Genomic DNA, 24,573 nt, shown 5'->3' on the forward strand with positions numbered 1-24,573 from the left:
TCCATGGTCAATGCTGCGTTTCTCCTTATTGAAGATGCTCTTAGAGGTGAGGAAAATAGCATGTCTAGTATAATGATTCAGTTAGCCGAGTATTGTAATGTTGAGAGCTCTAAACTTTACGGACGACGCAGAGAGTTCTATCGTCGTATATGTGGTATTTTCAAGCGTGTGCAGTCGCCCTGTCAATAGTCGCACTTTTATGTCCCAAAAGTAATCAAGACGATCTCAGTCCGGTTCGTGCATAGTATCGCTGGCCGAGTGTTCAGTTCATTCTCTGAAAGTGTCCTGGAATCTAACACCTGCAACTCCGTTGCTCCGGATTGCCAAGCGAAGATTATGTTGGGCTCCATTACCGAGCCTGCTAGCCTCCGATTGATCCAATGCTGATGACAGCCTCCCTGAAGCAATGTCAGCGAAAGTTCAATCGATGGCACAGTCCTGTTGTTAAAGCCTCGGTTGTACTTTTTGTAGCTTCCAGATTTTGCGTGGGCAGGGGGCTGATAATGTTGATCGGTTCGACTATCGTAAGCAAAAGAAATGCCAATCTGGAGTACGGTCAGTTGATGCAGAACAACGAGTGAATGAAGGCTGAACTCACTGCGATATATTCAAAGCAGACTTTTTGTGTTTGTTTAAGTAACTTGGATGCAGAGGAATGATGACGACCATTGTTTTCGGAGTAACTAGACATATATATTCCCCTTTGAAGTGGCATCACTTTAGGCGGAAATACTAGGGCAAACGGGCGAGGCTTAGAATTCCTAGGATCAAAACAAAATAGCTATGAACCTTTAGAACCCTAGTAATACCGATGAGCTCCTGGGAGCCCATCGGTATTACTGTTGATGGCTTGTCGGTTTACGACCTACTTAGAAATGGCGCGAAAGACATGACGTTATACGCTCATTAGCAAGAGAAGTAGTTCAACGTCGTCACCTGCTAAACACTGATTACTCTAGTTGTATTGATACAGGGAACGGCTCTAATCAAGGAAATCCATCCAATCGTCCTCGCCCTGGTAGTAGTCCAAAGCCCGATTAGGGGATCGCCGGGCTGGTAAGCGAAGTATTCCGAGGGTATTCCTAGGAGCATACGCTAAAATGGGAAAATTATAGGTCAATTGAATGGCCCCACTGCGACGTTTTCATTTGGATAGGGTCGAGACCACTAGGATGAACGGTCACGTTGACTGCGCCAGTCATTTTTTGATGGGCGATCTAAATGGAAAGGGTTGCACGTGATGGGATTAGCGTGTCGCATTTTAGTGATGTAGCTTACTCAGGCCGCTCAGCCGTACACTCAGTAAGCACTCAGTGAGCAAATCAGGATGCTCAGATGATGATCAGTGAGTGGATCAGGGGGCTCAGGGTATGATCAGGTGATGCTGAGTGAGCAGATCACGTTGATTATATAATGGCCCGTGATCAAGTCAGGGTACTCAGGGACGTACTCAGTTTTACTCAGTGATCAAAAAGCGGCGAGAGGTGAGCACTAAAACGGAAAGGGAAAGGTCTCGAGTGCCAGGTATTATCCGCTACATATGTATCTCTTGGCCATGTATTAGAAGTTGGGTACATCTGTACTTAGGAGGAAATTGAAAAAGAATCTTACATATCATTACTACATAGCTAGTAACAAGTAAACAGTTGCGAAGGGGGTATCACTCAAACAAAAAGGAAAAAAAAGAAAGACAGCATCGCACAGAAACCTAAAAAAGATCCCATCGAATCAAGACGAACATGTCTAAGCCTTAACTCGTCTTCCACAGTCTGTCGTTCTGCAAGAGTCAACATATCCTCTGGGTCTATTTCATCACCGCAAAGGCTGATTCTAAGGATTGCCTTAGCACATTCACACGACTGAAGTCTCTGCATCATGCCGGGATCCTTTTCAAGTGCGGCCTCATCGATGCCACCTTGCTGTGAGCTCACGGTCCATTGTGCCAGGTAGGGATCTTCGGAATTCGACCCCGTCCGGATGGTATTTTTGTTATCGACCACTCGGCATGCAAGTTGGCTTTTGAAGACATTCTTACGATAGAGTTTCTCTTCAAATGTTCCACCGGCGATCATTCTGTAGACATAGACTGGCTTCGCTTGGCCGATTCGAAATGCCCGTCCAATGGCTTGTGCTTCCCATGTGGGGTTAAATAGGAAATCAAATATGACAACTCGATTCGCCGCCTGAATGTTCAAGCCGAGACCACCGGCATGAGTTGAAATGAGACAGACATTGGTGGTGGGATCGTTGTTGAAAATCTGAACTCGTTCAGGACGGCCAGCAGCACCCACATTTCCGTTGATAAGACAATACTTCCTCGGCACCTTGTCCATACATTTCGCCAGGTAATCCAATGTTGGAATACTGGACGAAAACACGAGGACCTTATCACCCAGTGCGATTGCCTGTTTGACAATCTCATCTAGTACCATCACTCGGCTAGATAGGCTGGGATCCAGCAAGTCAGGAACCCCGTTCAACAGACTCGTCAGTTCAGATGACATCACAGTTGGAACGGTGTTCTCTTCAGTAGGCATGTTCCAACCAACAGTTGTACCGTGATCATCGCTGCTGGCACTTCTTGAATTGTGGGGGGGGCTTTTGACATCTCGAGTTTCAAGCTTTGCTTTCAGAAGGGCGGGGTGGATACAACATAGCTGTAGAAGGCTGAAGAAGGACATGAGCTTCTTGTTCACACACTTGAGCTTCTCAGCCTTCACGTCATTGACGAAGAGGTTGTACAAATCCTTCTGGTAGCTTGTCGGTTCGATGTAAACAGCGAATTCGTATTTTGGTGGCAAATTAGCTGTCAGTGCGGATATGTCCATCCGCTGTACCTTCGGGCCGATTATCGCGAGCAATAGCTCTTGGCGCTGGAGTGCTTGTCTTCGCTCATACCTGATGCTTTCAATATGCGAACCATTTTCTATGGGCTTGATGAATGTGTTTTCGAAATCCGTAAACGTTCCGAGATATTTAGGGGCAACCCAATCAATCATCCAATAGTAGTCTTTCAAACCATTGGACAACGGGGTGCCTGTGAGGGCAATCCGCTTCCGGGTGCGGAGGCGAGAGGCGGCCTCGAAAATATGGGTCTCGGTGTTGCGTAAAGCCTGAGCTTCATCAGCCACAACAAGAGTTGGGCTTTCTACCAACCAACTCTTGACAGATTCGTTGGTCGATTGTTTTTCAAGATCCTCATCCTGCCCCGCATTGCTCTTTACATAATTGCGGAACATGTCATAACTGATGATGAGGATGCCACCCTCCTCATTCCATGCACATATCTCTTCGGTTCGCGAAGACTTTGCCAGAATGGGCCGAACTTTTCCCATTTTATGATTATCAGGAGCCCAAATTTTGAACTCCCTGCACCAATTTTGGATGAGGGATGCCGGGCACAGTATCAAAGTTTTCATATGGCGCAGTTCCTCGGGGATCTGACACTGAATTGCCGGGTCTGGCGATCCGCCAGCAGTGGCAATGGTGTCGAGTAGTGATATGCTATGCAGAAGTTAGCAGAGCCCCAATGAGTCAGACAATTATCACGGCAATCACAACTTACACTTGCATTGTCTTGCCCAATCCCATGGTATGGGCTAACAAACACCCTTCTGGTCGTTTGTTCTCAACGATTTCCCGGAACATAAACTGAACGCCATGGAGCTGATGTGGCTGAATCCGTCTGCTGATAAATGGGTCAAGCTGGATAACAGGATCTCCGAACGAAACTGGCATTATGGGTGTTTCTTCATAGGGAATTCGGAATTGGAGGTCCCGTTTGGCTTCATCTTGGTTCGCCTGGCGTTTCTGGCCATCTTTCTGGGCCCGGTTCATACTCATTGCGGCGGCCATTCTCTTTTGTGGGACCAGCTGTTGCCGGGTGGGACTCCTTTCATGAGGTTGGACACGAGACGGCCAAGTCACCCATTTTCTGTATCCCCTGATGAGATCATTCAAACATTCGAAGAATGGTGCGAATTGGTCTTCCTCCAGGCCATCTCCCATCACCACACGCGCAGCCTTGACTTCTTTTGCTGTAAAGGCGCTGGAAGGGACTTGGATAACATTAACCCACGACACGAACAAGGTGGTCATTAGCATTGCAGAGTGGCTCTCCTCGTGATCCATTCCCCCAATCACCGGTGAATTGTCAGACATGTTTTTCAGCGCATCTCGCGCATAATCCCGATAAAGACAAGCCATGTAAGAGTCAAGAAACTTAGAAAGCTGATTGAAGCGATTATTTGGCAGAGTAATGAGGGCCTTCGCTATCAGGTGAAGTCGGTTTCCACTCTCCTCAATAGTTGCCCACATCATGGAATAGACATCGTCAAACACACGCGCAGCCTCATCGGTTTTACCACCGTTATCACTCGCCAATTCCACGGACTCACGTGTGTTGGGGCGCATGGGGTCGACACGATGGGTCGTTGTCTCCATCTGACTTTCTGTTCCAAGCTCATTCGAGGGCAGCGCCACGTCCGGGGAAAAAGGCAGAGTCGTCATTGGTATCAGTGGTGAAGTTGGACTGTCTTGATGGACGCTATCCTTATTCAGGCGACGCCTCTTGGCGGCCGGGGGCTCGTACTTTTCTTCTTTGTAGAAAAGATGGCTGAGGTCCTCGTCTGAAGAGTAGTCACGGAAAGGTCCACCGTGATAAGCTTCGCGAGGACGTGGTTCCTCCTCGTCCTGTGCAATCTCACCCTCTTCAGGGTCGTCTTCAGATTGTTTTAGTGACTCGTCATCCTCCACCTCTCCCGTGTCACGCACGGAGTCCGTATCCGAACTCAGACTCTCATCTTCAATGTCATGAACGGAATCCAACCCCGAACTCAGACTCTCTTCGCCGTCTGAACTCACTTTGCGCTTTTCTGGGCGCGGGGTGCGTGGAGGACGAGCAATTTTTGCCGGTGGGCTAGCTTTCTCAAGAACAGAAAGCTTCCATTGATCCAAGCAAATATCAACGACAGTGAGGTCTAAGCATGCACAAGCTTGAATTAAGGAAGAACGCGAGGAGTGTTCTGCCTCAGCGAGTGCTTTGCGGAGAGCTTGACACCGTTTCTCCAGGTGGGCGAGCCGTGTCGAAATCTGGGTTTTCGTGCTCGGAACCTTTTGGCCTCGGTTCCAAATTTGAAACCCTTTTGGCTGCTCCTTCGGCAATCGAATTTCGATGAACTGGCTTTTCCGCGAATTGATGTATTCATCGACGATTTCATTGAATTCGGCATCACCCAGGGCTCCAGACGTATCCGGTGGAGTTTCCGGGCGAGACTGCCCCTCATCCTCTTCCATTTCCTCCCGAGTCTCCGTATCATATTCAGATTCGGAGTTGGATTCTCCAAGAAGCGAGAGAACATCTGCATCGTTCGGGGGATAAGCCTTTACAAGATGATCATAAAAGGCCTCGTTGCCGTAGGTGGGATTAGGAGCAGGTCGCTGATGAGGCGAACGTGGCTCCAGAAGTGGCTCCAGGAGAGAAGATGGCGGAGGTCGTTCGATGATTGTGGTCTCCATCCGGCGAGGTTTCTTTCTCTCTGTTTGGGCCGGTGAAAGGGCATCATGGAGAGGGCTGGGATTGGGGGTAGCATCATCAGGAGTAGTGGGGTTGGGAGGATTATCAAGGGGGGCGTTGGGGTCAGTGACATTGAGAGAGGGTTCAGGTGAAAGTTCATCTTCACTGAGAACTACTTTGAGAGCCTGGTGTTGCTGTTCCTGTTGTGCCTGGAACTTCGGCGATCGTCGCTGTAGCCATTTTTTGGCTTGCATAAGATATTGGCGGTGTGCAATAACTTTGATTCCCAATTCTTTAACATAATGGTCATTTAAGAGAAGAAAACCAGAGCCTGAGATCATATTTTCCCGGAGGGAGATCTCCAGAGCCACAAGATCTGGGCAAGCCAAATTGTAAGACCACTCTCCTGGTTTGTCATGACAGATGAAAGTGACAAGTTCGTCGACTGTCCAGTCTTGGGGGTCTTTGCTTGAAGACATGTTTGCCTGGGGGGCCCGTGGATTAGCAAACAGTTCAGATGTGCCAGGTGCGCATTTCTCTCAATGATATAACCGGGCAAGAGAAAAGCTTGGAATAAACACAGGTTTGACTTACCGTGTCAAGGCCCCCGATGCCAGTCGACAAAAGGTAAATCAAATTCGAGTGTAGGCTCAATCAATAACAATGAAGGATGAGCTAATTAGTTGGTCAGAACAAATTGAACGAGGGAGAGGGGTTAAAAGAGAGAGTTTGGATGAGAGGCGAGAAAGAAGAGATGAATAGATGAAAATAAAAGAGGGGGAAGACCTCAATTATAAGAAAACACGTCCACAACCCTCCTCCTTCCCAATCTGTGTTCTACGTGAAGCTCTTTTTTTGTGCTGGTATTTCACTAGGCGGTGAGTTGCTATTGGCTAGAAGGGACCAATTATTCTAAAAATGGAAGGCGGGAGATCCAGGCGGTCTCGCGTCCTGTGTTTCTGCCTCAGGTGTCCATAGATGCCCCACCAATTACAAATCCCCAGAATTCCTCAGGATGTCCCGGAGCCTCGGTGAGGTTGGAAGCTTTACAAAGTCTACGCAACTTGGAAAGGTGGTTAAGTACCCTAGTAAATCAATTCCTGTCCACTAGCAAAATGGCAGAATCAATCTATTCAAACTATCCGCCAGACTTGTCCCCAGCTCAACAACGATTTCTGGTCACATCCGTGAAAGACTGGGCTATTCAAAATGGTCTTGCTGTTCGACCATCCCCGGCAATGATCCCAGCTGAGGCAGATTCAAATGGGGTGTTGGCTACAAATGCGCCAGTGACATTGTTTCCCAGTCCGTTCCCCAGAGCTTGCTTCGAGGAAGCGACTGCTCTCCAAGAGATCTACAACGAACTTTATGCTATGATCACATGCAATGAAGAATGGCTAGGGAAGATCGTGGAAGGGTAGGGACATGTCTACTCTGGCGCAGTTCATTGCTAATTATTGGGTATTTACAGGCTCATTGAAGTGGATGACTTTGTCTCGAACTTGTGGAAGGTTCATCTGGATGTACGAAAGGAGGGATATGTTCAAAACCTGTCACTGGGCCTCTTCCGATCCGATTACATGGCCCATGTTCTACCTACAGGTCTCCCGGCTATAAAGCAGGTTGAATTTAACACGATCTCGTCATCGTTTGGAGGGCTTTCAGCTCTTGTGCGACAAATGCACACCGAGCTTCTTGCCTCGCCGCCGGGTTCATCCATCAATTACCCACCCCATCCCCTGCTACAATCCGGGGTTCCACCTGAAAACACCGCAGTGGAAACTCTCTCTGCGGGTTTGGCAGCAGCCCATGAGGCCTACGGAGTGTCCAAGTCCTCCCCGGCCCTCCCTCTTTGTGTTCTCTTCGTAGTCCAAGAGACAGAGCGGAACGTTTTTGATCAGCATGCGCTCTCGACACAGCTCAAGACAGTTCACAACATTCCAGTCTTCCGTGTGGCCAGCGTCGATGTCTTGGATCAAACATCCATTCCCAGCTCAAACTCCTCGCGGCCGTTGTTGTACCAGCCCCCTCACTCCCCCGACTCAACCTTCGAAGTAACAACTGTTTATCTTCGTGCTTACTATGCACCAGACGAGTACAAATCCAGCCGTGACTGGCAGGCCCGAACCCATCTGGAGCGCTCTGCTGCGATCAAGTGTCCCACGGTGCTCAATCAGCTGTCTGGCTGCAAGAAAGTTCAGCAGGTCTTAGCAGAGCCGACAGGGCCAGATCATCTTTCAAGCTTTTTGAAGGGCATTAAATCTACGCTTGTTGAAAGGGTTCGGGATACCTTCGCCCCGCAATATGACCTGTCGATCAACAGTCAAGGTCGCGATCTAGCCCTCAATCCAGATACTGCCCTGAACCATGTGCTCAAACCACAGCGTGAAGGGGGTGGCAACAATGTCTATAAATCCGATATCCCAGACTTTTTGCGATCCATTCCAGAATCTGATTGGAGAGGCTGGGTGCTTATGGAACTCATCAACCCTGCAGCCAATGCCCAGAATGTTGCCTTACGGAATGACGGTGAGGTCATTCGAGGAAACGTCATCTCCGAGCTTGGTGTTTATGGTACAATTCTTTGGGAGAATACTGGGAAGATTTTACACAATGAACAAGGCGGGTATCTGTTGAGAACTAAAGGGAAAGAGGTGAATGAAGGTGGCGTTGCCGCGGGATTCTCCAGCTTGGACAGTGCTCTTTTGTTCTAGGGAACACATAGTTACCTTGTTCCGATACATACTTGATTCCCATGCATTGCACCTGTGATTGGCTAGTGTGTATGATATAATCACAACTAGTTTGCATTACATTACTCTTCAATCGGTTCCTTAGCTCCTATCATCTCCTCGTTATGTACAGACGAAGGGTTACTTGTCACCGTCACAGCCTCTGCACGTATAAATGAGCCCTCGCAAATGTTTGTTTTTTGGAATGCTCCTAGGACAACAAAAGCCTCTTTGCGCTGTCCGAAAACAACATTCTCATCGCTCTCGCAATTGTGTGCGACACCGAATACTGCCATATATTCTGCCACTACCATATAATTCTGGTTCACATAGTAGAAAGCACTGCATTTTAATGAGAAAAATCGTACATTCTGCCTGATTCCTACTTCAAAAATCTACATATTGATCATCTTGCTTCTTATGCACCCCCCTCCCGGCGCGTGTTTTCCTCCTCGTCCCGGTCCTCGTCCTCGACCACGTCCACTTTCCTGCGAGAGTATATGTTCGAATACTAAGGGATCTCGCTGGGTTAGTCGGTCCTGATCCTAGGTAAGCGGATCTGCTAAAGACTGGGTGCTTGACTGGGCACTCAGCTCGGTGCTTTCATAGTAACCTTCTGACCCTCACAGAAGCGAGGTAATGTTGAGCCGAGGGACTCGTACACCACGATCTCGTATAGGAAATTATTATCGGGCTTAAGATATAATTTATATTAGCTGGGTGTATTAGTTATTGAGTATTTGTCACTCATAATTGGTTTGAATGCTAGGAGGAACTTCCCAAATAGGGAGTGGAGAGAGGCCGCGAGCAAAAATCCATTAGAAGGCTCATCGACTGTGGAGCCCTTGATGGCCTCCCTCGCCGCGGGAAAGCAAGTGTAAAGGGCAGACCAGCACACGCTAGTATCGCTACTGGCCATGTTCTTTATTGTAACTGCGGAGGAGGATTTGGTCGATCGGGGGGCTGCTTTCTTTTTTTTGGGGGGGTATGGGAGATTATTGTGCCGACCTGGGCGCTGACTGCTTTTAGCTAGTTAGTCTTATAGCAGGGTTGATTAAGTCAAGAACCATCTTCGCGAGGCTATTTTGTGAGCGCGGTTCGGACTCGCCAGGTAACGGGATGTGAAATTCTCGGCATTGAACATCGTCGGCGTTCCAATGACAGTTCACACAAGCTGTCATAGTATATACCTGCAGTCCGGAACACGCACACAGTGTGGGAAAGGCCCGAGGCCACGCTCGCAGCGCTGGCATGGTTGGTCGGCTAGGTCTCCGACAACGTATCCTAGGGCCGCTTCCACCTTTGTCGCGGATTCCCCGATGTTATGTTCCAAGCTGGACGGTGTGAAGGGTCGGTTGTTCCGAACCATCAGCTCGCGCTTTGGTTCTTTCTCGTCCAGGGTGATAAGCGTGATCGTTTTGAGTACGATGCCCTGTTTTGCCACCGTGTAATTGAGTATAGAGACATCTAAAGTAAATTGAATTTGGATTGAATTTGAACTGAAACTGAAGTGAAACTGAATTGAATTGTTGTACAGAGTAATATCAGTTAGTCGTTCTCAAGAAGATGCACAACTGCAGAGTGTCCTCTTGCACGGGCCCAGTCTAGCGGCGCCAAATGATACCCGCCGTCAGATGTTCGGTTCGTAGCATCCACGCTGAAAGGACAAGACTCCACATACAGTCTGGCATTTGCATTGCATCCAGCATCCAGACAAGCCCGCACAAGCTTCTCAAAGCCACAGGCTGCCGCCGAGTAAAGTAGCCAAAATTGGTGATACCCACCACCTGTAATCTTGCTTTGGACGTCAATATTTTCCATCAACAGTTCTGCGACTTCCATATGGCCCCTTTCTGCGGCAAACCTTAATGGCCACAGTGGGGTTGAATCGGGATCGGGATCGGCTCCACGGTCCAGCAAAAATTGAACTGTCTCAATATTCCCAGTATCCGCCGCCATGGCCAACGGGGTGTGTTGATTGGCATCTATGTTGTTGATTGGGGATCCTGAATCGACAAGGAAGCGCGCGATATCGAGGTTGTGCCATGATGCATTGATTGCCAGTCCCAAGATAGTGGAGTAGTTGGATTGAGCAAGATCTGCCCATTCGGGACAAGCTCTCACAAGGCCTTTGAGGGTCTCAAAGCAGCCTTCTTTGGAAGCGTTGAAAAAGTCCCAGGGGCGCGGGACGAATCGAATCCTCTCAATCAAGACTTGCAAGGCTTCTGCGTGGTCGGTCGCAAGCGCCGCTGTCCAGGGAGGCCAGTCTCGGATTGAGGACAACTCAAAATACTCCCAGTCCATTATGAACCACGACTCTGTTCCATCGTCATCATTTTCCCATAAGTACATCGGGTCAGTTCCATAGTCGAGAAGCAGCTTGATGATATTTGCGTGGCCACGGAGTGCTGCAAGGGTTATGGGCTCTGGTGAGTAACATTCGTCAAAGGTAAACCATGTCTGGGCGCCCTGCTCTATGGATTTTCGAATGGTTGCTTCTTGGCCGTGGTAGGCGCCCCAAGCAATGGCAGGATTGTAACTGTTGTCGACATTAATGCGGTACAGATATGGATTGAGAAGATTGTAAAGACCACGATTCACTTGGGATAGAGCGTTGACGTCTTCCTCGCACTCAAGGTTCTCTACAATGAGCCAGAAGATCTCGAGCGGAAGGTCGGTCAGAATTCGATCAGACATGATGGGACAATTTTCAAACGAGCTGGGATGAAGAGCGAGAAAGTGTTAAGGGGTAACTTTGGACGAAGATCGAGAACTTATGAGAACCGATGAAGCCGGACGAGCTAGGTAGGACCAAGGCGAAACGAGGTGACAAGGGGATGATGCGAGACGAAGGGACGAAGGGAGACAGTCCTCGTATGGGATATGGAATTTGAAAAAGAAAGAAAGAAAAATGGCGAGGCCTCGCCGTCTTGAGGGTCTTCTATTCTAACCAAATTGCGCAGAAAAGATATGAAGAATATCTGGAGGCAGCCTAAGTACAGAGAAAGATATACGCAGAGATAGGTCCTTTCTCGGCTGGTTTGCCATATTTCCACTACAGTTTTGACTGGCAGTTTGTCTGACAAGCTTCGAGACCAGATGGCCCATCGTAGATCTGTGTCTCTACTAGTCGAGTGTTTATCTGGACAAACACATTGGTCAGTTCACTTGCAGTCGAAGACTAAACTGAAAATCCGGGACACATATGCAGACGTACATGTTGTTTTCCAAGTTCATCAACGTTCTTCACCCCCAGAAGTCGCATGCACGTTTTGGTCTCGTCGGTCAAAACTAAGCCCTGTCAGTAAATCACTTCACAGACGACCCCAGATTTTGCTGATCATACTTTGCAATGTTCTCTTTACGCCGTCTACTCCTCCTGTGCCCAAGCCCCAGAGCGCAGCTCTTCCTATTCCAACGCCTCGTGCACCCAAACAAAGAGCCTTAACCACATCGGTTCCCCTCTTGATCCCGCCGTCGACCCATACTTCGATCCTGTCGAAGACCTCGGGGCAGTATTTCCGGATTTCGAGCAAGGTGTGGACAGCAGGAGGGGCCGTGTCAAGAGACCGGCCACCGTGGTTCGAAAGGATGATTCCTTTGACTTGGGGCGAATATTGCGTGGCAATATATGCATCCTCGTGTGTTTGAATGCCCTTCAGAACAACCGGAAGATCGGTGTGTTTTGCCAACCACGCAAGGGTCTCTTTCCATGTGAGAGCAGGGTCCATTCCCTTGAATACTGGGTCTCCAGTCTGGATGATTGGCGCCGTGTCATTGCTGTCATCCTGATATTGAGCCTCAGAACCGATGACGTTGCCGCTGCGTTCGTCGTCCTCTCTTTTCCCGGTCACAGGGGAATCCAGTGTCAGGGCAATAAATTTGATTGCATTTAATTTGTTGATTCGAGCCAGCATTCGCTCGCTCTTGGTGCGATCATGCTGCACATATAGTTGCCAGCCAAATACTTGGCCTGGGGCGGCGCCCGCAACAATCTGCTCGGGCGTCATCGACGCACTATTTGAAATGATCTGCAAAGCACCGAAGCTGCGACATGCTTCTGCGATTCCAGCTTCCCCGGAGGGGTGCCCTAGCCGGGCCATAGCAGCCGGGGAAACATAAATTGGGATAGAGACATGGTTGTCTAACAATTTAGTGTTCAAATCGCATTCCTTGCAGTCGACAAAGACCTTTGGTCTCAATTGGATGGCACGGAAGGCCTCGGTGTTTTTGTGCTTGCTGATCTTGTCGTCGGATGCCGAGTAATAATAGGCCCATGCCTTTTTGTTCACTATTTTAGTAGCGGCATCCTCAATCTCCCCTAAATTGAGCAATGTCTCAACTGACTTGTGTTCCATTTTCCCTTTATTCTCCCCCTCTGGTTTCCTTCTGACTCAAAAGTGGGAAAAAGGGCCGAGAGGCTGAGCGGAGGAAACAGGTACGGAGCCGGATCCTTTTCCCCTTTTGGGTTTAGTTTTTCAGCCGTCAATTCCCAATTAGGAATTTAATATACAAGGTATTCTATATCGTATAACTATTAATAGTTAACTATACAATAACTAGTTAGTTATACAATATTGTAGAACATAGGCTGTAGAATTGGGGATTTATGGGTTTATATTGTACGATCTTTGAACAGTTATGTAGTAGAATCTATACCCAATCTTGACTATAAGAGAGAGTATACATTAGAGCTACTCTGTACTCTGTAAAACATCTGGGCATGCATGCATGCACATACTGTTTCAAGTTTTCTCCATTTTTCCCCTTTTCCTTTTTTTTTTTCTTTTTTTCTTTCTTTTGTATACAGGTCTGCTGCACGGGGCTTGAATCTATAATCCATAACACTAGCCCTAATCCAATCGCGATCTAGACGATTGGCGAGTAATTCCCCATGAAATCGACACCAATCGAAAAAAAGATCAACCAAAATGTTTCCCCCCTGAAGGGCTCTGAAGGGCTAAAATTAAACATGCGGACGTGTCCGTCGACTCCACCTCAGTCTAGATGCCGTTAAAACGGCCCCCTGTCAGGTCAAATGGCCCGTGTTTCACTGTTTCACTTTTACTTCCTTTTCTTTTTTCTTCTTTTTTCCTCTTCAGTTGTTAGTTACTCTTCTTCTAGTTCTATTCTACCTTCGCTTATACATTTTCTTTCTTGTCAAATCTGTTGAAATCAGAACCGGCCAAGTTCCGGCTTTATTCCACCTTCTTTTCTTCTTTTTTCCCCTTTCATTTCTAACTTTGATCGTCTCGCAATGACCGACGGCCACAGTGCCCCTCCAGCTGATGGTCCAGCTCCAGCAGCAGCAGGAGACCACACTGCTGCGCCAGTTCCCGCAGATGTACGCGGGCACGCCCATCATCAGGCGGCACCGACCCATGATAAGGAGCAGGCCTCCTCCATTGGTCGCGTAACCCCTCGGCCAACGTTCTTGGAACATCTAGCTACCTCGCGAGACTCGCAATTCCAGTTCGATCGACGGGATTCGAGCGAATTGGACCGGTACTTTGTAAGTCAATGCTATTGCGGGAGAATCCAATCTAGATAGAAGATGAACAGATGGATAGAAACAGGGTATATGATAATAGGTTAGGTGGCTAACATACATCTCCTTGGTCTAGCATGGCCCCCGAAACATGGAAAAGCATTCCAAATGGCCCATCATGATGCGAATGCACGGCAGCGTCATGCCAAAAATGATCATGCCGCTTTTGACGGTCGCTCTTTGGTCAACTGCTATTACTGTCTTTTCGCGACTGGTCCATAACCGTGAGTAGTCCCCAAGTGATGAATCAACAAACAGGTTAGAATCACATACTGACTCGAACAAGTGGGTATCAACAATATCCTGCTCACCGTGCTGGGTTTCGTGGTGGGTTTAGCTTTATCATTCCGCAGCTCAACTGCATACGAGAGGTATATATACTATCGCCTCATTCTCAGCTTCCACTCGAGTCATACACTAACCCGGTTTTCGCTACAGATGGGCAGACGGGCGCAAATATTGGGCCCAGCTCATTCAAACGTCTCGCAACCTCTCACGTACAATTTGGATCAATACCGGCGAGAGAGAGGGTGAAGAAGGAAAAGATGACATTTTGAGAAAACTGTACGTCATACCTTAAGCGAGTGTGTATCTGGGCTTCGTTGATTCTAACTGGCTCTGTCTAGCTCCGCGATGAACCTCATTTTGGCCTTCGCCGTCTCCCTTAAACACAAACTCCGCTTCGAGCCCGATATCGCATACGAAGATCTAGCTGGCTTAGCTGGACACCTTGACACTTTTGCCCGTGAGGCCCACGACCGCATGGTTGTCAACCCTCCGCCTAAATCTATTTGGAAGTCTGCAGGAGAGTACCTCGGCGTGTCCTTCGCCGAGTCAAACCCTCGCAAGTATGTCAAGCGGTCTAAGAAGCCTCTTGGACATTTACCCCTGGAGATCCTCAACCATCTGTCCGCGTATATCGATTCGTGTGTAGCAAACGGTACTTTGGTTTCAACTCTGCACCAGGGACAAGCTAGTAAGTCTTCGACCCCGTATTCTTGTGGTACTCCAACTCTAACCCAACAACAGTCACCTTGCTGTCCACCTTGAATGAGGTCCTGACCGGCACAGAACGTGTCCTGGACACCCCCCTGCCTACCGCATACAGCATTGCCATTGCCCAGATTTCATGGATCTACATCCTGGTACTTCCATTCCAGCTCTACAATGCCTTGCAATGGATCACCATCCCAGCATCAATCGGTAAGAAGCACTGAATCATCTCCGTTACACAAGTCACAAGTACAGGAACAATTCTAACAAACCCTGCAGTGGCCGCTTATATCATCCTCGGCTTGGCTACAATCGGCAGTGAAATTGAGAACCCCTTCGGTCATGATGTCAATGATCTTCCACTGGACACTTACTGCCGACAGATCGCCGTGGAAATGGATATCATGACTGCCACTCCCCGACCAAGTGTCGATGACTTCATGTCGCGCGCTGACAACCTCGTTCTATTCCCTCTTAGCCAGTTGGGATACCCTGACTGGAAAGAGCGGAGCGTTGAGGATATTCGTGGTGCACTTCGAACCAAGATGGTTGTCAGTCCGTCATCTTCATCTGCAACGTCGGATGCATCTACAATCGTGGAAAACGCTCGCCCCAAGACTACTGCATCATCAGTCTGATCTTCCTTGTAAATTCGTCACCAAGTGAATACAAAAGGTAATCTTCTTGGCAGAAGATGAGAATTAATTGTGCATTTAAATAAGCGGCATCAAATTGTTTCTGATAGTTGACCAGCGTGTGAGTTATGGCGTTTTCATCTGAGTCATGTTGACTCTGAATCGAACCACAAAAAAAGGACAAAAGAACTCCTTGCTTGTCTTGGAGTTCCGTAAATAGATTGACAGTGGCTCCAAAATCGATTCCTCTTCTTTATTACACGCGAACTTCCCAAAAGCGCTATATGTCCTCAGCCCGCTGATGTAGGCCAAGTGTCTGTGTCTTATTCCGTCCCAGGGAGCGACACAAGGTCAGTCTCAGACACTCGATTGTTGCCCGGCTCTCGGTATCAGACCAAGTCAATCTCGCCCCATTTGGAGCTGGCATCGTCGTCGCATGTATCGTGGGGGGGTACTGCAGAAGCCCTGCAGCCACCCATACCCATACAATTTCACGTCACTGATCCCACGCAGTATGCACGATAGCACAAGTGACTTGCGATGAAAGACCCATGGGTCTTACCATGCATGACCCGAGGGCAATCATTTGACAAAGAGTCAAATATATAGACTAGCCATAGTTCAAAATCGTGTCTTGTAGCACTTGCTTTGAAGCAGAAGTACAACCCACAAGCCTAGGGGACGAACAAATCAGCCCCAGATCCGGCAACCAGAGCACCTAGGAAGTTTCCCTTGGCACAGACTCTCCAAGCAACATCCCCAGAGCTCGACGAATTATTTCCGCCGCCAATCCATGAGCTCACTGCGCCCACAACAGACGAGGCATCCTCGCGAGGAACGCGAATCCACACGATATCACGTTTCGGGGTTGACGAAGATTCATTCTCGATTTTCAGTATGTCGATCGGAATGGCTGTTCCTGTCAGGCCGAGGAATTGCGATAATGCGGAGGTGAGGTAGGTTCGTGCGGAGAGGGGATCGAGGGGTTGTGGTGCACTTCCCGGTTGGGGGACACTAAGGTATCAAGGTTAGTTTGATTTTCGAGGGGAAGTTTCTCCCTGAGAAGAAAAGTCGAGGGATAGCTTACAGCTTGAGCTTGAGGTATGTCCAGGGTGGGTTGCGCGAGGTGAAATGGAGAGTCTTTGGTTTTGGTTCTGGCACTTTGCGCTTCGTAGGTTCCGTTAAAGGGACATTAGTGTCAATTTCCATATCGCCGTGTGTATCCTCTGTCATTCTTGCTGATTTCTGAACTGTTCGGGGGGTCGGAGGTTGATGTTCGGCGGGAGCTCCGCAAAAAAAAACAGCGACGGAATTTTGCGTCACGGGATCAAAGAATAATGTCAAAAACATAAGCCAGCGAGTAGGAACAAACAGGCTGTAGACTCGAATTTCATGCTATGAGTTTCGTGTCTCGACAGCGGCCTTTAATATTTGTATCGCACGCTGCAAGTATACTTCTTCGCCGTCTCCGATCTCCAGGTTAGCAACACACAACGTTTTCTCTCGTGATTTCGCGCCACGAATAACCTGGACGCTTGATTTTGGAACTTTGAAGATCTAATAAATGGTCAGACAAAAATTTGCGACTTTATTCCATAGACAAGACGGGGAGTAGGAAGACAGGTCCAGGGTAATTCTAACCTCTGCGACGACGTGCGACACTGCAATATTAGCTGCCCCGTCGCGTGGAACAGCAGCCACGGAAATCTCGATTTTATCAATACCCACGTTTATAACACCTGTACGGCGAGCAGAGGAGTTTGGCTTCACATAACAAGGGATGTGGAGGTTGAACATTTTGCGCGAACCCGGGGTTTTGCTTGCAATGAGGCGAAGGAAGGAATATGAGCAGGACATTTCTAGTTGCGATCAAGCCAATAAATACTACATATATAATTGTGGTGGAAGTGGAATGAAGAAAGAATTGAGTAAAATTGATTGAAGTAAACTAAAAACTGATTGATAAAAAAAGGCCAAGACGGTCATAGTTGAGCACTAAAGGAACTTCCTCTCGGAAATCCACGGGAAACAGATTCCATACGAAATCGAAAAATGAAGCAAAAAATAGAAGAAAAAAATAGAACCAGCAGTAATCAGATCTTGTAGATCATAAGTTGTATCTTGAGCTCCCATCAAAGGTCAAACGTGTTCGGCGTGACGCTCATTCTCATCGGCCATCGCATGCTTCTCGGGAACACCAACGGTTCCGGGGGCTACAGCATAATCTTGGGTGACCTGGTAAAGTTCGGGGCAGATTGCATCTTTGCGCATTAGCACATACCTCTTAATCCACCACGGGAGAACCTTGGTGAGTTGGTACTTGGCATGAGTTCGGGTCGGGACGCCAAACACATAGTCCAATTCCTCGAGGGAGCGCTGCATGGTTTCTGGCATGAAGAAGAATATCATCATAAACGCAATGAGATTCAATCCTGCATAGAATCCAAAGGCACCTTGCGGAGTAAATGCTCGCAACATCCATGGGAAAGTCAGCGAGATAACAGCAGCCCAGAAGTTGTTAGTTGCAACTGCCCAGGCCATTCCAACTTCACGGTGGGACAATGGAAACACCTCGGCAGAGTAGGTGAACGGAACAGGTCCTTCGCCGGGAGAATAGAATGCGTCAAAGAGGTAGATGAAGAATGCGATCAAACCAATGTGCGCGTTGCTGCTTGTCGGAATCCAGAAACAGAACCCAGCTGCGAGAAGTGTCCAACACATCTGTGGGAAGGTGAAAAGTAGCAAGCCTCGTCTACCAAATGTATCAATCGTCCACACGGCGGGCCAAGCGAACACGAAATTGATAAGGCCGAACCCGAATGATGCAAGAAGTGCTTTAATGTTGGAAGCACCGGCCAGTTGAAAGATAGTCGAGGAGTAGAACGAGATGATATTAACTAAAAGGCGAGTATATATGGTTAGTTCAATTCTTTCCCGGACTCGAGTTTTATACTTACTTCCACACATCTGCTGGGCGATCATCACAATGCCCGAAGCTTGGACGGCACGACGCAGACGGGGCACCGTGAACAATTCGACAAAACGAACAAACATGTTGTCCTTCTTGGAAAATCCCGACTTAGCAATCAACTGCTTCTCCATCTCCAGCTGGGCATGAATCCGATACAGGTCCCTGGCAGCCTGTAGAGGGCTATTGCGCAGTCTAAGAAGAGACGCAAAGGCCTTCTTGTGGTTTTTTTTGGTCATCAACCATCGTGGAGACTCGGGGCAAAACCAGATACCAAGAAGCAATGGCACAGCTGGAATAAAGGCAGAGCCTAGCTGTAGTCGCCAAGAAATATCACCAGTGTTGGCCACAGTGAGGTTCGCGCACGTTCCGAGGAAGATGCCAAAGGCCGTCCAAAGCTGCCATGACATAACTAGGCCGCCACGGATGTTTGTGGGTGCGTTTTCTATTGGGTTATGAGCATTAGTATGGTACTCGTGACAGTAGGGGATTTATAAGATCAAAAGCACCTACCAGCCGAGTAAACAGGGACGGTGACTTCCTTGAGACCCATGCCAATTCCGAGAAGAACACGACAGGCAACGAGCTGACCCCAATTCTGAGTGAGGCTGGAGCCCAGCGGGGATAGGAGACTGAAGATTGCGGCCAGGAAGATGGTTCCACGACGGCCGAGAATATGATTCATGGGATCAGAGAGCCAAGCAACACTGTAGGGTGGTATATGCGTTAGAAGATTGCTTGAATGGTAGAAAAACTTTATTACTCACAGTAGACAGATCGTGATGTATGGGGTCGCATTGATAAAACCGACAATCCACTGGTTACGTTTGCAAGTCTCCGGGTCAGGACATTGAGGCGAGTTATTCGGAATACCAAATTGGACATCAAAGGTGAGGTTAGCACCGTTCGAGCCTATGAGAATCGTTAGTCAAGACGAGACCTGAATGCTTGGACGGAATATCATTCTAACCAGTCTGATCCCAACCTTGAATGGCTGCCGAGATCGAGTTTAGAACGATGGTGTAGTACAACGCAAATGGGTGTTTCCAGCGCCGAGTGTTCTCTTCGTAAAGAACACGCCGGTCATCATCATCAAGTTCGGAGATTCCTTCAATCCCCGCTGGGGACTGGGCCACCATAGCACCTTTCTTCAAGAGGGGTAAGATCTCCTCAAGGTCGTATTCGGTAGCATACGCCGTCACATTAGCCATAAGCTGGCCGTGGGGGATCCCGGCGAGGGGGTTTTTGATCCTATTGCATATTAGTTTGGCATGAAGTCAAAGACAAGAGGCGCTTCAACTAGCACGGAGTCATGCTGTGTTACTTACTCCCCAGTGACATTCTCAGTCATTCTAGTTGACGAGTCAGTACCAGAGCTTGGAATAGAATGGTGGTCATTTTGTGGTTACATACCCCCAACCGCGTCATTTCCGATTGGATCGGGCATTTTTATGCTTGGCGGCTTTCTCTTGATGGAGAAAAGCCAAGCAGAAAGGCTGTGGTTGATGTTGTTGTGAAAGTTGATGGAATGTACTCAAGCTCTGAATGTGGCTCAAGGTTTGAGAAGGTGGAGGAGACAAAGTCACGATGGATGAGAAGCAAACTAAAATAACTTTGAAAACAAACGCAAATGGCAGTCAAAATAGGAGAAAGACGTTTGGGATTATGTGTGGGCTTATGTGATTTTACGTACGCCAGTACGTGGGTAAGAGATTAAAGAAGTTTGTCAGACAACCCAAAAACCTCTCGATTGACAGCCATGTTGGCCCTTCGTGTGACTGTACAGGTGCTACATCTATAAGAATCCATCAGCCCCAGCGCCTGGTTCCCATTTACCACTGAGCCTGTAATCTAACCTTGGAAGCACCTTAGGGTTAGTTCCTCGGATCAGTGCAGGGATACAACGCCCTTGGACAGAACACCAGCTTATCTGAAGACGGCCTTGAAGATGCAGTTTTTAGATGCGAGCGCTGTCGATGGCTTCGAGGTGAAGTATTTCAGCTTATACAGTTAACAGAGAAAAACAACAAAAGGCGTCTGGAAGATTGCTCAAGGTATAAGAACGTTGCACCACTTTAGAGGAGCGTGGTATAAAAGCATATCCCCAGGCTTTGAGTCTATACCAAGTAACCCCCTGTCATTGTTTCCAAGTCTTCACTTGGTGCACGGCTTTGTTACTACCAGAGGCTGTTGCTCTAGAGACTCAGTTATTAGTAGTAATCCAACTTTTCAAAGATACTTACATACCTAACTAGGTAGGTAAGTATCAAGCGGGAGAGTAAGACTAGGACATGTCAGGTCTTCAAATTAAAATGTCAAAAAGTAGCCCAAAAGTATACTCTTGGGTATTCTTTCATTCTTCAAGAAATATCAGCATACACTATTTAAAAAATATCAATTTATATGAGAATTACACTCTACAGATTCCAATTTTAAGTGCAATTGTAAAAGAGCAAAACGCAATTTTTATTAAGCTTATCTTTAAATCAGGCTTCTTTCATCAATTTGCATGTGCCAGGGATATATATATATATGATTCTAATACTCCTTATTACAAAGTCAGAGTTGAATGCTAACTAACTGTGTTAGTAGTGTGAAAGCAAAGTGGAGAACGGGACAAAAAAGGCCTTCCGTGACCCCTCGTGGGGGTTGTTAAACTATAGTATAGTAGTTAGTTTATACGCATTAAGTACGGAGTAGTGATTAGTTACACACTTATTTAATATCATTTAGTCCCATTGGAATTACTAGTAGTCTTTATTATCACTTCATCCAAGGTAAATTAAAAAAAAGTCCAACATCTCATCAATGTACGTACCTAAGTCTCGGCTCATACCTCGGCTTACCCCTCGGGGTCACCTGGCATCGGTCTCCGTCGAGTACTCCGTCGAGTACTCCCACGGGATCAATTTGTTTAGCTTTCCACTAACCTGCAGTCCTGCGTACCTGAAGTGAGCCAGGAGTCGCTCTCTCTCACACGCTATTATATTTAACCTCTCACAGGTCTGGCCTGGACAGATCACAAATCCAAAGGCACAGTGGGGCCGAAGATGGAACTAGGGGGGGCTCTGGATCTACCCTATCACTGTCCAACTCCACACTGAAACCCTCGGCCGAAACCCTCGGCCATGTTACCATTCTTGATATGGCATGGAGTCTTGACTCGTGTTTCTGCATCTAGGGCTCATATTCATATGTTCTTTGGTCTACTACTTCGTACTTATGGTTCTATAAATCCCTGTACATTATATCTCCTGCATGTCTATGTCTCTAGCGGGGTGTTTCATCTTTGATCTACGTATGCACGCAATAAACTCGTATGAATTGGCTCTCTTCGCTCTTTTCATTCCTTGATCTTCAACTTCCCCCATTGCTATCTTGGGTTATGGCGATTCCACTTGTCTAGGCACGCTTACCTATTCTATTTCATTTGCACATTGATACCCCAAATTATAATTTCTCTTCTTCCTTACACGGATAAGATCATGAGATTCCCTCCACCCATCATCGCGGAGTCATGGCCAACCCCAAACTATATCGACCCTCCAACGCGCGGGCACGGCGTCCTTATTGTTAACGTCGTCTGTCTACCCTTGGCCTTCCTAATCGTCTCCCTCCGTCTATACACCAGGCTCTGGATCACATGCAGTGCCGGTGTCGACGATGTGCTTATTGTCGTTGGTCTGATATTCGCCATCGCAATGGCAGTCATCACCTCCATCGCCACTGAACAATGGGGCATGAACCGCCATATCTGGGATATTGAATCGGATCGGTTCATCGCTGTCCGGAAGCTGAACCTCTGCTTCCAACTATTGTTCTTAGTGTCGTCCTGCTTCATCAAGATCTCTCTACTATGCTTCTGTCGACGACTCATCGGGAAGGTCAACTTTGCGCTATATAACTGGGCATTTCTTCTATCCATCGTTTTCGTTGCGGGTTCTAGTGTGCTGTTCATTGTCATCAGTATCTTTCAGTGCTCGTGAGTTGGTCGTCTTGTGTCATGATCTCGATTCGTTGCTAATGTACCCTATAGACCTATCCACGCATACTGGGAAATTAACACCGAGTCATACCACTGCATGGATGATGGTGCGATTGTCTTCTCCGCCAGTGTGATCAACATCTTTACCGATTTACTGGTCACAGCTCTACCGATGCCATTAATCTGGAGTCTGAGACTCCCCGCTCGTCAACGACTTGCCGTTATCTCCATCTTCGCTCTCGGTATCGTGGTGAACGTAGCCGGCTGTGTACGAACCGTATATGCGTGGAAGAGTATGATGACCGGCTATGATGGGACCTGGGTTGGATGGCCGGGTCTGATCACTGCCGCAGTGGAACTCAGCCTGGGATTGGTAAGAGACCCAACACCACTCTGACTACTAGAGATGATCAATGCTAATAACCAACAGATCTGTTCTTCAGCACCAGCCCTCCGACCCCTCATTGCAGCCTTCCTACCTCGTCTCCTCAGCTCAACCCGCAACATTGGCTCCTCCTACAAACGGACTCGCACCCACAAGCTCTGGTATTCAACCAGCCGCTCTCAAACATCCCGTCTTGTTGCTGATGACTCACACCCTTCCGGCTACAACAGCGATCGATTTGAGATTATGCGCACTGTCGAGATGGAGAGCTGGACTGAGTCACGACTGCCAGGCCCTGATAAGATGGGACACGGTTATGATATCACATTTAATAACCACGGCCGTGCGCTCAACCCTGTAGATAGCATTGATATAAAGATGAGCATGGTTTATGCCTCCCCTATGAGTGTTGGCTCCTCTGCGTCTGGTCCAAGCGATACGCATTCTCATTTCGACGATCGGCAATCGCGTTAACCGCACTGTCTCGGTACATTCTTTTCTTCTTTTCTTCTTTTCTTTTTTTTATGAACATTTATGTAACTTTAGCCTGGATGATTTTAACGTGCTAGAACGGATACTTCATACAATATAGATCTGGATATAAAACACGATCTCGGGGGCCATTTTCCAAATTATCAACTTCAAACTGAACCGGAAAACGGAAAACTAACCGAGTAAAAAGAGTCAAGTTCAATTAATATCGAACAATATTTAACCCTCCACTTTGGCGTCATTAGCACCACCTCTTAACGAACTGAACCTGTGAGAACATTGGCTTTTTATTGCTTGATATCCCAATACTGGGCTTTACCATGCAACCAAGAAAGGAAAAGTGATATCAGCGCGCTGTCTGACCAGCTGTATTCGACTTGCAAAATAAATATAAATATAAATATTTGGACCTCATCATTGAGGAGGCAAAAAAATGGACTCGCGGGGAATCGAACCCCGGACCACTCCCATGCTAAGGGAGTATTATACCACTAAACCACAAGCCCAATTGATTGGTTAATTGTCAAGATTAATGCATTAAGAGCCAAAACCAACTTTTGGTCATAATTAGGGCCAAGTTACCAACCAAATTCCATTCAGACCAGCATAGGGAATATGGTCTTGATTCTTATTGTTGACGTTGATTTATCTAACATTATATTCTCTATGTTTTCATTAGTAAAAATAAGCGAATATAGTTTTATATTGCGTGTTTACTAGGATTGTCTATCAATATATATATATGTCAACATTCTACAGGACTTCCAGTTTGCCGAACAAACTACGATCAATTAAGCCAATGCGTTGTCACATAAAAGTGAATGGACTACATATGTATGTACCATAAATTGCGGTGAAAGCCCCCATTCTTGACCTCCGCACTTTGCTATAGTCAAGACATCATATGGAGGGAGATGTAGCAGATAAGAAACGATGCCAAGACCCAAATTAGCTTATCGCACCGGAATGATCTACAGCAGGGACACACGACCTTGACTCCAGAGTCACTTTTCACTCTGGGCGTAACTCAACCCCAATTGAGACAAATGCAATAGACCTCCGTGGACGTCCAAATGGAAACTGTTACCCTATAGATTTGACCAAGAATCCACCAGCGTAGACTTTCTCAATTCGTCCAGATCCCCATCGGATACTCGGCGTTTCGCTGTCGAGAACAGCTCCTGATTGGTCAATATCACCGACACAAAAAGAAATATACGCGGGGAGAAGCTATGGAGCTCCAGGATAAGACCGATAACATACTCCAACTGCACCTGGTATAAAGCCCCCCTGCGCCTGTTGGTCTTCCATTCTATTTCA

The 24,573-nt window shown here is 47.5% G+C and overlaps 11 protein-coding genes across 11 annotated transcripts; 3 read left to right on the plus strand and 8 right to left on the minus strand.

Moving 5' to 3' along the window:
- Positions 1-1,664: 1,664 nt before the first annotated feature.
- N7516_001505 (putative SNF2 family helicase/ATPase) lies at positions 1,665-5,994 on the minus strand (the record flags this gene model as incomplete). The annotated part of the gene is made up of 2 exons (XM_057214227.1): positions 1,665-3,504; positions 3,566-5,994. 2 exons carry the CDS (start codon positions 5,992-5,994, stop codon positions 1,665-1,667), a joined length of 4,269 nt encoding a protein of 1,422 aa, XP_057076110.1.
- Positions 5,995-6,630: 636 nt separating this feature from the next.
- N7516_001506 (glutathione synthase) lies at positions 6,631-8,229 on the plus strand (the record flags this gene model as incomplete). The annotated part of the gene is made up of 2 exons (XM_057214228.1): positions 6,631-6,932; positions 6,987-8,229. 2 exons carry the CDS (start codon positions 6,631-6,633, stop codon positions 8,227-8,229), a joined length of 1,545 nt encoding a protein of 514 aa, XP_057076111.1.
- Positions 8,230-8,330: 101 nt separating this feature from the next.
- N7516_001507 (uncharacterized protein) lies at positions 8,331-8,543 on the minus strand (the record flags this gene model as incomplete). Its single annotated transcript, XM_057214229.1, has 1 exon — positions 8,331-8,543. One exon carries the CDS (start codon positions 8,541-8,543, stop codon positions 8,331-8,333), a length of 213 nt encoding a protein of 70 aa, XP_057076112.1.
- Positions 8,544-8,665: 122 nt separating this feature from the next.
- Positions 8,666-9,166, minus strand: N7516_001508 (uncharacterized protein; the record flags this gene model as incomplete). The annotated part of the gene is made up of 2 exons (XM_057214230.1): positions 8,666-8,735; positions 9,024-9,166. 2 exons carry the CDS (start codon positions 9,164-9,166, stop codon positions 8,666-8,668), a joined length of 213 nt encoding a protein of 70 aa, XP_057076113.1.
- Positions 9,167-9,795: 629 nt separating this feature from the next.
- Positions 9,796-10,944, minus strand: N7516_001509 (uncharacterized protein; the record flags this gene model as incomplete). Its single annotated transcript, XM_057214231.1, has 1 exon — positions 9,796-10,944. One exon carries the CDS (start codon positions 10,942-10,944, stop codon positions 9,796-9,798), a length of 1,149 nt encoding a protein of 382 aa, XP_057076114.1.
- Positions 10,945-11,302: 358 nt separating this feature from the next.
- On the minus strand, positions 11,303-12,605 carry N7516_001510 (Aldolase-type TIM barrel; the record flags this gene model as incomplete). Its single annotated transcript, XM_057214232.1, has 3 exons — positions 11,303-11,389; positions 11,465-11,538; positions 11,594-12,605. The coding sequence occupies 3 exons, from the start codon at positions 12,603-12,605 to the stop codon at positions 11,303-11,305; spliced, it is 1,173 nt and encodes a 390-aa protein (XP_057076115.1).
- Positions 12,606-13,504: 899 nt separating this feature from the next.
- N7516_001511 (bestrophin family protein) lies at positions 13,505-15,426 on the plus strand (the record flags this gene model as incomplete). Its single annotated transcript, XM_057214233.1, has 7 exons — positions 13,505-13,759; positions 13,872-14,019; positions 14,082-14,166; positions 14,234-14,359; positions 14,422-14,771; positions 14,825-14,998; positions 15,068-15,426. The coding sequence occupies 7 exons, from the start codon at positions 13,505-13,507 to the stop codon at positions 15,424-15,426; spliced, it is 1,497 nt and encodes a 498-aa protein (XP_057076116.1).
- A 671-nt stretch (positions 15,427-16,097) lies between these two features.
- N7516_001512 (uncharacterized protein) lies at positions 16,098-16,656 on the minus strand (the record flags this gene model as incomplete). The annotated part of the gene is made up of 2 exons (XM_057214234.1): positions 16,098-16,437; positions 16,511-16,656. 2 exons carry the CDS (start codon positions 16,654-16,656, stop codon positions 16,098-16,100), a joined length of 486 nt encoding a protein of 161 aa, XP_057076117.1.
- Positions 16,657-16,818: 162 nt separating this feature from the next.
- N7516_001513 (DUF167 domain-containing protein) lies at positions 16,819-17,280 on the minus strand (the record flags this gene model as incomplete). The annotated part of the gene is made up of 2 exons (XM_057214235.1): positions 16,819-16,980; positions 17,065-17,280. The coding sequence occupies 2 exons, from the start codon at positions 17,278-17,280 to the stop codon at positions 16,819-16,821; spliced, it is 378 nt and encodes a 125-aa protein (XP_057076118.1).
- A 282-nt stretch (positions 17,281-17,562) lies between these two features.
- Positions 17,563-19,838, minus strand: N7516_001514 (sugar porter family MFS transporter; the record flags this gene model as incomplete). The annotated part of the gene is made up of 7 exons (XM_057214236.1): positions 17,563-18,320; positions 18,381-18,836; positions 18,905-19,098; positions 19,159-19,303; positions 19,362-19,642; positions 19,720-19,767; positions 19,801-19,838. The coding sequence occupies 7 exons, from the start codon at positions 19,836-19,838 to the stop codon at positions 17,563-17,565; spliced, it is 1,920 nt and encodes a 639-aa protein (XP_057076119.1).
- Positions 19,839-21,876: 2,038 nt separating this feature from the next.
- Positions 21,877-23,235, plus strand: N7516_001515 (uncharacterized protein; the record flags this gene model as incomplete). The annotated part of the gene is made up of 3 exons (XM_057214237.1): positions 21,877-22,373; positions 22,428-22,749; positions 22,807-23,235. The coding sequence occupies 3 exons, from the start codon at positions 21,877-21,879 to the stop codon at positions 23,233-23,235; spliced, it is 1,248 nt and encodes a 415-aa protein (XP_057076120.1).
- Positions 23,236-24,573: the final 1,338 nt, after the last annotated feature.

This window comes from Penicillium verrucosum (genome assembly GCF_028828655.1).
Source record: "Penicillium verrucosum strain IBT 35672 chromosome Unknown utg000001l_segment0_segment0, whole genome shotgun sequence".
NCBI classification, from domain to species: Eukaryota; Fungi; Ascomycota; class Eurotiomycetes; order Eurotiales; family Aspergillaceae; genus Penicillium; species Penicillium verrucosum.